The sequence below is a fragment of the Cyprinus carpio genome, chromosome A1, assembly GCF_018340385.1.
Source record: "Cyprinus carpio isolate SPL01 chromosome A1, ASM1834038v1, whole genome shotgun sequence".
Classification (NCBI taxonomy): Eukaryota; Metazoa; Chordata; class Actinopteri; order Cypriniformes; family Cyprinidae; genus Cyprinus; species Cyprinus carpio.
In genome coordinates, this window is record NC_056572.1 from 8,963,913 (window position 1) to 8,977,644 (window position 13,732).

Genomic DNA, 13,732 nt, shown 5'->3' on the forward strand with positions numbered 1-13,732 from the left:
GCTAGAGGTCAGAGGAGAATGGGCCGACTGATTCAAGCTGATAGAAGAGCAACTTTGACTGAAATAACCACTCGTTACAACCGAGGTATGCATCAAAGCATTTTTGAAGCCACAACACGCACAACCTTGAGGCGGATGGGCTACAACAGCAGAAGACCCCACCGGGTACCACTCATCTCCACTACAAATAGGAAAAAGAGGCTACAATTTGCACAAGCTCACCAAAATTGGACAGTTGAAGACTGGAAAAATGTTGCCTGGTCTGATGAGTCTCGATTTCTGACTCTGACGGTGGTGTAATGGTGTGGGGGATGTTTTCTTGGCACATTTTAGGCCCCTTAGTGCCAATTGGGCATCGTTTAAATGCCACGGCCTACCTGAGCATTGTTTCTGACCATGTCCATCCCTTTATGACCACCATGTACCCATCCTCTGATGGCTACTTCCAGCAGGATAATACACCATGTCACAAAGCTCGAATCATTTCAAATTGTTTTCTTGAACATGACAATGAGTTCACTGTACTAAAATGGCCCCCACAGTCACCAGATTTCAGCCCAATAGAGCATCTTTGGGATGTGGTGGAACGGGAGCTTCGTGCCCTGGATGTGCATCCCACAAATCTCCATCAACTGCAAGATGCTATCCTATCAATATGGGCCAACATTTCTAAAGAATGCTTGCATCACCTTGTTGAATCAATGCCAAGTAGAATTAAAGCAGTTCTGAAGGCGAAAGGGGGTCAAACACAGTATTAGTATGGTGTTCCTAATAATCCTTTAGGTGAGTGTATAAATATATATATATATATATATATATATATATATATATATATATAATATATATATATATATATATATATATATATATATATATATATATTCCTTTTCAGAATAATCTATATTGAAAGCGTTATACTGAATAAAGTAGTTTGAAAGAATTTGAATCTGCCTCTTTGAGAGTTAAAGCATAGAATAAGAAATAAAATAATTCCTGTGATGGCAAAGCTGAATTATCAGCAGCCATTACTCTTGTCTTTAGTCTTATATACTGATTTGACTAATTCAGATGTTGTATTCTCAGACAAAATATGCTAAGTAAATAATCAAAGCAATAAAAGTTGACATTAAAGAAGAGAAAAAAAATATGTCTGAAGTTAATATCAGACACTGAAAAAGCTGTTATCCAACTGAAATATCTTGCTACCTTGCAGGTGCCAACATCAGTCTCCTCTCTTACTGGCATCTAACTCTCTCTTCACTTCAGCTGTCATGTTCCTCAGGTCTAGGCGTGAGAAAGCAACAGGTCTGGAAATTCACTGACAATAAAATAAGTCTCTAGTTTCTCCAAGAACACAGCAGGAGGAGGAGCCCATGCCCTTGCACTACACACAGTTTCTGTATGATAGATGAACACGACGCCAAGATCTAAACAGAATGAGCAGGAATCACAGGAATTGTTGAACACAGCAGGGTTTTCTAACGGATGATTGAGGAGATTAATATCTTAAAGATCACAGCAGGTGAGAAATCAAACACAGATTCAACTTTAAAGGGGAGCTATTATGCCCCATTTTACATTATGTAATAAGTCTCTGGTGTCCCCAGAATGTGTCTGTGAAGTTTCAGCTCAAAATACCCCACAGATCTTTTATTATAACATGTCAAATTTGCCCCTGTTTGTGTGTGAGCAAAAACACTGTTTTTGTGTGAGTCTTTCAGTGCAAATGAGCTGCTGCTTCTGCCCCCTTTCCAGTAGAGGCCAGAACCTTTACAGCTCGCACTTCAGATTGTCCGTCAACAACAAAACCGGAGAATCTCACAAAGCCAAAATGTCAGAAATTATTTATTAAATATGCAGACAGTGATCATTTTCGGGATAAAACTAATGATAGCTCTGCTCTCTGTGAATACAGTGAGAGACATTGGTAACTTTAGCCACATTAACTGTACAGCATGCTAGCAAGCACATCCAGAAATGCATTTTGGAAATATTCAGAAAATATGAGGCGATTCTTAATTGTTATGGATATGATGTTTGAGCATGAACAAATGGTATTGATCCATCTGTCAGAATCAGCTGCTGTGCAAATCCTGTGTTGAACTGACCCATGTTTATGAAGCAGTCCATTATAAAATGATTTGATAAGATGATGAAGAATCTTCAGCACATTTCCTTCCATAAATGAAATTCATCCACAGTGTTCTCCATGGCTCAGATGCTGAGAGTCTTTGGAGAATCTCATTTGTACATCCAAAAACAACATTTGTAATGTTTATGTGATGCAGACAATGACTGAGTTTACATGCACTCTCTTAATGCGATTATAATGAGTATTGGGCAATATTGTGATTAAACTTTAACTCATGTAAACGCAATACATTGATCTAAATAATGCGATTAAGCTCATAATCGCAGCAAGCATAATTGTATTAACATAGGTGGCATACGCTGATTTGAATCGAAATATACAGGCATATTAACACCTCAATCGCATTATTGCCTCTCTGACCAAAGTGTGCATGCGCTTGTGACATACATGAATGACATGATGCGCACCTGCAGTAATATGCAGATTAGAAATTATGGTGGGAAAGAAAGCATTGCATTTCTGGGGAGCCGAGGAAACAAAGTTCATGTTGTCGACATTGCGCAACATTAACATAATGTTAGTATTTTGATGGTGAAGTACATTGAAGTGTGGAAATTTTTAGGTGGTTAAATTTTTAGTTTCCGAGCCTAGATACACAAGAACTGGCGAACAAATTTGCATTTATAATGAATAATTCTTAGCAAATAATACGAATAATGGAAATCGCATGTAAATGGGAGTGAAGAGATTTGCCCTTGACATGTAAACATCATAATGCGATTAAGTCCTTACTCTGATTATTGGAAATAATTGCATTATTCGTGCGCATGTAAACATAGTCATTGTGTAAATATAGGAACTATAGTGACAATATAAACAAGGCGGACTACGTGCAGTTCAATCAGGACGGGGTCAATCCAAATAGGGCAGATTGTCAACAGTAATGGGCGGGCTTACCCCTACTGTGATGTCACAGTAGGAGGAAATCTGAAACAGCGTACATTCAGACACTGCTTCTGATTTATGGGGATTATATAAAAAAGATTGGGTGGATTTTTACTGTTATAGGCTGGTTGTTTACACACTGTGAATACACATCAGTGTTTAACACCATGTAAAAGAGAATTTTGCACAATAGGTCCCCTTTAAACCCACTAGCTCTGAGAGATGACATGCTAGCAAACAATCTCAAAATGCTCGGTGATTGTGGCACTTGAATGAGGGGAAGTGGATTTCATGTATCCAACACAGAATGCAATATACAGTAATGCAATATATTACGATTAAATTATTTCATGTGCTTTGTGTGAGTAGTTTAATTAAATTAAGCTTGAATGAACAATGCTTTTCCTCCTAAGTTACATTTCCATGTCAAGTTTTCTATGCACGGTTTGGAAATTTTATTTACATCTTGGTGTTTAGATCCAACATTTTTGTTTTTATTTGCAATATCCTAAAATCTACACAACCCTACACAAGCATTGACAAGTTTTAAGTGTCTGTCTGTCTGTCTGTCTGTCTGTATGCCATGCTGACTGGGTGCCCAAGCAACATTTCTTATTATTATCAATGTTGAAAACAGCTGTGCTGCATTAATTTGAAATAAAACTTTTTAAATTTTATAAATGTCTTTACTGTCACTTTTGATGCAATTGAATGCATCCTCGCTTAAAAAAAAAAAAAAAAAAAAAAAAAAAAAAAAAAAAAAACTATAAAATATATATATATATATATATATATATATATATATATATATATATATAGATATATATATATATTATATATATTTCTCACATATACAATGGTAGTATATATGTGGGATGGAAATCAGACTTAAGTCCTCAACTTACGTTGACTATTTAAGTACAACAGCTCAAATGGTAAAATAAAATACCAATGAATGAATATTTCATGCAATGCTGAGTAGGAAATGGAAAGCTAATGGGAAACTGATATTTTTCCTGAACTCCTTCATATACAAGTCCATTACATAATGTTTCCATCACAGAGCTGAAGAAAGAAGACTCTCTCTTTAAACATGGATGGGGCAGTTGCACTCATTTGATGCATGAGACACTGGAGCTTCTTCCTTCGAAGTAATTCGAAGAGCATCCTTCTATTTGATGTGGTACCAAACTGAGCCACAGCAACTGAGTATTTAGTGATTCAGCAGCCTGCAGATGTGTGCGTTCGGTATAAAAACTTGCAAGGAATCAAATAAAGTGCATTTACTATGAACTCTCAAATATAAAAACAAACATGGGAAAGGGTACACAGAGATTAATTATTTGAGACAATGTTTTTCAAAGTACATGCTCAACTACAAAGGCAAAAAAACACTCGTACCTTTGCGATCTGCACGCACCAGTTGAGCAGCAGCTGGGAGCCGATGTTCTCCTGGTGTTCATGTACGTAGTCCAGCAGGCAGCCGTGGGGCATGAGCTGAGTTACCAGCTGAATAGTGGGACTCAAGCAGACCCCCAAAAGATGCACTAGATGAGGATGCTCCATGCTGGCCATGATCAGTGCCTCCTAGAAGACAAAAACAGAAACAATGAAAATGTGCTGTTTTCATCAACACCCTCGATATGCAGTATGTAAACTCTAGGTCCAATTAGTATTATGAAGTAGGGTAGGAGCCAAACTATAGCGTTTATCACCAACTACCTCACAATACAATACATATTGGGAAAAAAAGAACAATAAAGGCATTTATAATGTTACAAAACATTTCCACTTAAAATAAATGCTGTTCTTTCAAACTTTTTATTAAATCAAAGAATCCAAAAAAAAAAAAAAAAGATGCATGAAGGTTTGCAAAAAAATATTAAGCAGCAGAATTTTGAGCTTTGTTGCATTTATGATATATATATATATATATATATATATATACACACACACATTTTACTTAAATCATCCTGGCGACCCAGGGTTTGAAAACCACTGCAATAGAGAAGTCAGAAAACATGTAACAGAGTTCACTCGTGTTAGCATTAGCAGTGTTAGCAAAAACAGAGCATTACACTGCATTTTGTAACTGCAGACACTCACACACACCATAGCAACATGTTCACAGATAGAAGTTGGGCAGTAATGACTCAATAATGACATGGGAATATAACAGAAACGTATAAATATTGAAATGTTTATAGCTTTCACTTTTGCTCACGTAGGGAGCAGCCATCTTGAATTCTCAACTTGGGGTTGAGTGAGGTGGACTCCAAGTTGACACCCCTGCTTTAAGATAGCATCTCAAATATAGCCTTAAAAGCAATATCTTTACTTGGTTAGTCTAACGTTAAATGTATTTAACAATGCATGCAATTGCCAGATATTATTGCGTGGCTTAGATTTATTTGATTTGCACTGTTGGTGAAATGGACATTCTCAGTAAATCCATTTACTTGTCTGTTCTTGCATTCTTATTTTGCAAATGATGGTAAATGTAAAGTAAGGTTTAATTGTAATTTACTCACATCCATAAACTCCACATTGGCTTTAGGTCCTGTGCTTTCATTGAGTATCTTTATAGCCACTGGAATCTTCACTGTTTCCCCTTCTGGAACCCAGACTCCTATGAAGAAGATGACAGCTGAAGTCAATCACATGCTAAATTGTAAAAAATATATTGTTGAGAAAACTCAAAACTCATATAAACACAAAAATCATAAAAGTGAATGTAGTACCTTGTAAACAGTGCCAAAGGCTCCTGTTCCCAAGATCTTTACCCTTTTGAGCTCCGTCTCCTTAAGTATACGTAACTGTGCCTGGTTGGGCGCCGTGCCGCTTGGCGTTAAAGGTTCCACCAACTGTTCAAAAGACATTTACAACACCAAAATCACTCAACATAATCACAAATTCATACATGACTATAATGTCTACTTCAGTTTCATATGCCAGCCACAGGTTGGCACCATTTTGGACACATTTTCAGTCTGATTTCATTATTGTCATCAAATTTATTTATTTGGTTATAATCTGTAGGTTATATTCTTGTTTTTTTTTAAGTTTTCAGTTTGCATTGCTCAGTCTTTGTTCTCCCGTTCTTTACTTCTCAAATTAAGCCTGTGTTTATACAGAGATTCTTTCAGTGACATTATTTAACTTGACCATTTTTAGGCTGATCTGTAGGATTATCAAGAAGTTAATGGAATTGCTTCTAATCTCAGACCGATGTTCCAAGTTCATATCCCTTCAAAAGAGATTTAAGGACCCCAAACTCAAAACTACAAGGCATTTTGACATCACGTTCAACCCATTTCTCAATTTTAAAGAGCAGGTCATATGGGTTTTTGAAAAATCTCTCTTTTGCAGTTTACAACGTAGCTATCCTTAAATGAAAACAATCTGCAAAGTTGTTAATCAAAAAAGTGCATGATAAATAAAGATATTGTCTCTCAAAAGAGAGAGTCGGTTCTGAATCGCCGTAACGAGTTGTTATATTTTCGACTCTTTTGTCTGTTACCGGTGTACGTCACTGGGTAACACATTTGCATAATCCCCGCCTGCCCGCGAAATACGAACAGAGTCTGATCTGTCCACAAACACTTTTGCTATTAGTGCGTTTACATCATGTTGAGAAGACGAGGTGTTCAATGATACCACAGAAATACAATTCGAGCCTTTTTTTGTGTGCTTGTCATTTTATCAAGAACTGCTTCTCTAATCTGGGCTTTTATCTTCGTTGGCTTCTAATCTTCTTAATTTGGACTAACAAGCTCTCTGAACCACGACCTGTAAGTAGTACGATTGATACGTTAGGTGTAGATTTTCAATTGAGTGCTCAAAATATAATTTTTTTGTGCCAATATGTGATGTATACCTAGTGCAGCTTTAGGTTTCCAGGTGAAGCACGATATTACTGTCTTACTGAAGTAGTTCTAAAAAATTCGCAGTGAACCTAAGAATAAGTCGATTATTGTAGACTGACGGTTGTTCTAATTACTTTGTTTAATAATAAAGAATGTAGTGTAGCACACAGACTTTATAATAATTGTGAAATTGCTGTTTATTGTGCTACACTGGCAGTTACAGGGTTAATGCAGGAGGAGAGATGAGTGATTTCGGCTGGTGCTCCTGTGATACAACTGTTCTGCATTCTGATTAAAAGTTAAGACCAAGCGTCTTTTTGTCTGTCTTTCTTCAAACATTACAGTAGACATATTTTGGTTTACAAACTGTATTGTTTAATCAGTTAGTCACGTTAGCACTCGGCTAACGTATCCACCTAGTGTTCAGAGTTTAGCAGCTAAACTTTAGCTGTGGGCACGATTCGCTTGCATAAGTGTTTTTGTATTTTATGTCATTATAAGAACGGATTGACTGTATTATTGTTTTTATGTAAAGGTGCTTTGTCAATGGTAGCGCTGGCTAACTGGCTCAAGGACTCATCTCTGTGCCAATCACAACAGGTTTGGCCAGCTGACCAATCAGAGCAGAGTAGGCTTGAGGAAGGGAGGGGCTTGCTCCGAATAAAACGAATCATTTCCTAGTAATTGGCAAATGACTCTAATATTAAATGTATATTCGGAGAAAATTACAATGTTTTCTGACCTTAGATGCATTTAAACCTGATGTAGGGGACTCCAATACAATATTGGGACACTTTAAAATACCATATGACCTGCTTTTTAAAGACCACAGAACAACACAGAAGAATGCAACAAATAATATTGTTTATAATTCTGCATGGTATGTAAGACCCTCTCTCTCTTTTTTTGCATGTGTGTGAGAACCAGTGCTCCCAGCAAAGCGATGGCAAGTTGTGCACTTTCACACTAGTGTTTACGGTAAGAATTTATTAGCCAATGGCTAATGTCAGCCAATGGTTAAGTCGCATATGCAAGTGATTTACTCGCGTTGTAGAGGGTTGACTAGCCACTAAAATTTGCCAAATTACAATACGTCTAAAAAACATACACAACTTTGTTGATAAGAGTTTTCACAATTACAAAACACAATTCATATCATTCTATAGAGCTTGCCCATCTCATCATGTATTCAAATACTGTACTTTTCTTAACCTTCAAGGCTTTGCATATTCTTTGCACCTCATTATCTACAGTATGTGAGCTACTGCATACATATACTGTATTTCTGCACGAATGTCGGGACCTCTTGGTTCAGATTTCCCTAGATTTCAACCTTTTTATATGGGTGACAGATCTTTAAGTGTTAAGGTAATTCACTTCCATTGACACTTTCCAGTATCTTTCCATTTCCACATTTAAACCTCAACTAAAAACTTTCACAATATTAACCTTTCCTCTCCTAAGTTCTCATTCTTCTTTTTCTGTTAGTTTTCCTTTATTTATTTATTTATTTAGATTGCAAAGACACTTTGACCTCTAGAGAATCATCATTTAAATAAAACGCCCAGTAGTTTTCATGGACAGACTTAATTTCCAAATTGTTTAATATTAATACTGATATTGAGTTTTCTTGCTGAAAAAACATAGCAAATACACCTTCAAAACTGGATTTATCTTCAAGAAATAGATACCGAAACAGCAGATCAATATGGTGCTCTACACTCCTTAACACCTAACAGAACTGCAGATTCCATAATATTGACTTAAACTTTATATCAAATGCACATACTCACGCACATACTGGCTGCAGGACATTTTGAAGAACTTTCATGAGTTTCCATTTAAGGATCTGAAAATGATCTCCATTATTCCTTTTGAGGTTTTCCACCATTGAAGTGAGAGGGACACTTTCAAATGGAAAATTGTGAGTGACTATAGACCCCATAGACCCATCCATGCACTACCACACCAATTTCACTGGCCAGGCTTTCTGTCTGCATTTTTTATTTTCTCTCGGACTGTGTGTTTCCTGAGACTAAATGTTTTTCAAATTTATTTACTGCATCCAAATTATTCAAATTATTTTAAATGTTGTCCGATTTTTAGCTCTCACCTCTGTTTCTAGGAAACGGCGTAAGGCTCTTTTCTTCTTGATGCTCTTCCGTCGGAAAAAGATAGCAAATCCAAGGGCCACGATTACAACCACAAACATCCCCCCAATCACCCCAGCTGCAATCAGAGGAGTCCTGGAGGAAAACGCAAGGACTTAAAACATGAAACATAACATACTGTAAGAACATTTCAGTTTTTCATTTCAGATTTTATTGGCATTTTAAGAGAAGGGCTCAACTAGGAAAATAGCATTACCAATGAAATCAGTTATTCAAAAATACTCACTGTCCTATTCTTTTTCTGTGAACTTTTAAGAAGGCCTAACGCTTTTCCAGAAATAGTGCTATGTTCTTTCAAATCATAACACCTAATTATCACACATTCAAACCAACTCAATAATCAAAATACATTCTATGCTCAACAAAAATATGAAAAGTTCTCTAGTGGGAAACAAATAAAAGGAAATATTTGGAAATATTCTGTAATGTGTTGACTGTATTTAATTAATTGATTTTTTAGTTTCCTGAAGTGAAGTGTCAGAACTGTAGTTATGAAAACATTTGCTTTTGACATTCATATAGTATATACTATTTATATACAGGTAAGCTTAAATCTACGGAGCCCCGCACATGGCATGCAGGAAAAAAAAAAAAATATAGTAGGCTAAATCGTGTGCATGATTTACTATTTAGTTCCCTAGATTTATGAATTGTGCACACAATTTACTAATTAGTTTCCTCGATTTGCTAAATCATGCACACTATTTATAAATCGAGAGAATGAATTAGTAAATTGTGCACACGTTTTAGCAAATCAAGGGAACAAAATAGTAATCGTGTGCGCATTTAAGTACATTGAGGGAACAAATTAGTAAATTGCGTGCATAATTTTTTTTTTTCTTGCATGTCATGGCTCCGTATAAGTCTAGAAAAAAAAAAAAACAACAACAAAAACATTTAGGCGTTAACCTGTCCAGCATTCCGATGCAATCTTGGATCCGGGGTCCAGTACACCTATGACACAGACAAGATTTAAAATTTAAATAACACAATTATGATAGGGATTACTACTAATGATGATGATGATGATGATGATTTTTTTTTTTTTAAATATTACTTTTACACATTAAATTAATCAAAAGTGACAGTAAACACTTACATTGTTACAAAACAAATATTTCAATTAAATGGTGTTCTTTTGAAATTTCTATTGATAAAAAAAAATTATTATGGTTTCCATAAAAATATGAAGCAGCACAAATGTTTTCAACAATGATAATAATAACAAATGTTACTTGAGCACCAAATCAGCATATTAGACTGATTTCTGAAGGATCATGTGACACTGGAGTAATGATGCTGAAAATTCAGGGATAAATTACATTTTGAAATGTACTCAAATAGGAAACCGTTATTTTAAATTGTAACAATTTTTCACAATACTATTGTTTTTTTTTTCCTGTAATTTTGATCAAATAAATGCAGCCTTTGTAAGCATAAAAGACTTTTCAAAAAAAAACATAAACATTTATGTTGACCCGTTGTGTATATCACTCACCTTTGGTAATGAGTGTGTACCATGTTAACTGCTGATCTACCTAGTCATGTGTCTAGCATTAGCCTCTTGCCTGATCTTCAGTATAGCCTGAAAAGATCTCCAGAGCTCTATATACAGGGATAAGGCTTGTTGGAGCACTGTGACAGTGGTGACTGGATTCAGTAATCATAGAGAACATTGCTGAAGAGTGCATGCCTGACAGTAACCAGCGGCGATGACTGTCACCCACAAGATGAAGGGCTCACGAGCGCTTTGTTATGGTGTCCTAGAGCATTACAAGAGCTTTGATTGGAGAGCTAAGACAGACCAGAGCAAAGCAGAGGTTCATACTGGTATGTCCATGCGCAGGATGATCTGCCTCAGATCTAAGGGATGTGACACTGAAGGCCTGTGGAACTGCACCCAAATTCACCATCTCACTGGGCACTCAAAGTTTAGATAGTGACATGAAAACGGAGCTGTATTTAATAATTGCAGACATTCATTAGATTTCCAAGATGAAACTGAGCAAAAGAATTGCCTAGAGCAGGGCTAGTGAACCAAGGAAAACTCAGGGGGGCCACAAAGAAGGATTCCTTAGGCTCAAGGGCAGCACTTTTTTCTTTTCTTTTCTTTTCTTTTCTTTTCTTTTCTTTTCTTTTATTTTATTTTCTTTTCTTTTCTTTTCTTTTCTTTTCTTTTCTTTTCTTTTCTTTTCTTTTCTTTTCTTTTCTTTTCAGTAATTATTTTATATAAAAGTTAGTAAGCTACTGTATGTGTGGTATGTGTTATGATCAAATCATATTAGCAATATTTTTTGATTATTATTGTACAGGTATATCATTTAAGCAAATTATTTGTAACAAACTAATGATAATTCTGACATTCTTATGATAAACAGCTTCACAATATGTAACAATTTGACACTTAGTAACACTTTTATTTCATAAAATAGCATTTTTTCAGTCTATTAATTAATTATAATTAACTAATAATTAATAATTAATTATATTTCATGATATTATTATTTTTTATTATTTTACTGTTTGTATTATTGTGCAAAATTTATAGGTTTCTTGTAACTTTGTTTTAAAAGTTGACATGTAAATAAAGCTTTACTTACACTATCATGTAATTTTATGTAATTTTGTCTTAAACAAAGAAATTAATACTTTATTTCAGCAAGGATACATTAAATTGATCAAAAGTGACAGAAAAATATTTATATTTCAAATAAATGCCTGTTCTTTTGATATTTCTACTCACCAAATAATAATGAAAAAAGATAAATGGTTTTTCAACATCATTAATAATAATAAATGTTTCTTGAGCAACAAATCAGCATATTGTAATGATTTCCGAAGAATCAAGTGACACCGAAGACTGGAGTCATAATGCTGAAAATTCTGATTTTCATCACAAAAAAAGAGACTTTTTAAAATATATTCATATAGACAAACTGATATTTTAAATTGTAATAATATTTTGCAATATATATATATATATATTTATCAAATAAAGGCAGCCTGGTTGAGCATAAGAGATTAGTTCTTACTGACTTCAAACTTTTGAACAGTAGTGTACAAATGATTAGATAAGCCATGTTTGAAACTGTAACTACTGTCAAATGGTATTTACCACTATATCTGGCTCCTTATTAACAAGGCAAGAAGTCTTGGTAAGATGTTTGTAATGCAATTATTGCAGTTGCCATAACGATTAAATATCACTCAAGCCTCATAAGAAAAGGCTCTCTGTGTAAAGTAGCACTAGCCTGTAGGAAAAGGAAAACACACATGCAAGCAGATACGTACCCCTGGGTGCAGTTGGGGTGGCAGGGATGGCACTCGTTGTTGGTCTCAGCATATTTGAAGATGAAGCTGTTTGCTCCCTGCAGACCATCAGGGCATTTCTCTACACAGTTGGGTCCGTCTTTGAGATGCAAACACTTCAAGCAGTGATCTGGACCCTAAAACATGTAGACCAAACAAATGAGAATGACCTATTAAATGTTATATGTCTAGGAGTCATATTTGAGGATGGATAAATAAAGGAAAATAACTACTTACTATATTTTATTGATGCTTATCCCAAATATTTTATGCACATGGCACTTTCTGACACTTTCTAATTAGTTTGAGCAACTTTCATTAAACTTGTACTTAAATCACATTGCAGTGCTAACAACATAAACAAATTCATACATATTTGATCTAAGTAATTGCCCATTTTGAGACAGGCGTCACACGGTTGAATGAGTTCTTACAATTTTCTGACAGCTCTGATGTTGCTAATTATGCATCTTAGGAATTGAAATTGACAGGCAGGTTATCATAAGAAGCTGACAGCTTTGTTCATCTGCATTTAAAGTCTAAAACTTCTGCACTTGCATTTTTAAATTTTACAGACAAAATAGAGGACTGTTAACTTAATTTACTGAAAAATGTCAAAAAATATCATAATGATGGCCCAGATGGGTGGGGCTTGAATAGTGGAGCAAAATTAAAAGGAATTTTAAAAAACGTCAACATGAAATGGAATTCAGAGTGTATTTTACTCAAAAATGTAGGGTGAAATATGATAGGGAAAAGTCAAGGCAAGTTAATAAATTTTTATGAAAGATTACAAAGACAAACATTTTTTTTTCCCAAGGAAGTCAATTTGATCAATTCTGATGATGTTGACTTTAGATAGCACTGCTTGGTTTACTTACAGGGCCATGACAGGAAAGAGTTCTATCTTCTGCCTTTTCACACTGGCTGTCACACACCACACACACAGATCCATTGGCAAACTCTCGAACATCTCTAAAATATACACACAAATAAGTCACTGGAAAAATACAACTACAAAAGGGTTAATTAAACATTATACATTAAAATAATATAAATATTTCCTTAATTTAATTATAAGTAAAATAAAATAATAAAGGAATACGGTCCTATATGCATAAATAATTGTCTTATAAATATTCCTTTATCAATCAAAATAATTTCAAAGGTTATGTATTCTCTCAGCAACAACACACACAGCAGGTTTTGTTTTGTCTCCGACTCATGTCTTCTTGAACCATGGCCAACTGAACCACAGACACTATATTCACACACTGGCAAGAACTTGGCTAATACACCAGTCGACTGAGTAAGATCCATGAAAAAATAATGGCATTTTAATTAGAAAA

At 35.1% G+C, this 13,732-nt stretch overlaps 1 protein-coding gene across 1 annotated transcript in view; it reads right to left on the reverse strand.

Annotated features, from left to right (window-relative positions):
- Nucleotides 1-13,732, reverse strand: part of LOC109064184 (receptor tyrosine-protein kinase erbB-4-like) — a 187,273-nt gene that overhangs the window by 22,435 nt on the left and 151,106 nt on the right. The window contains exons 14-20 of the mRNA XM_042741326.1: nucleotides 13,265-13,358; nucleotides 12,366-12,520; nucleotides 9,984-10,028; nucleotides 9,017-9,149; nucleotides 5,779-5,901; nucleotides 5,569-5,667; nucleotides 4,439-4,624 (exon numbers count right to left, since the gene is read on the reverse strand). Of these exons, the coding sequence (XP_042597260.1) occupies nucleotides 4,439-4,624; nucleotides 5,569-5,667; nucleotides 5,779-5,901; nucleotides 9,017-9,149; nucleotides 9,984-10,028; nucleotides 12,366-12,520; nucleotides 13,265-13,358 (835 nt within the window). The remainder of the gene's footprint in view (nucleotides 1-4,438; nucleotides 4,625-5,568; nucleotides 5,668-5,778; nucleotides 5,902-9,016; nucleotides 9,150-9,983; nucleotides 10,029-12,365; nucleotides 12,521-13,264; nucleotides 13,359-13,732) is intronic.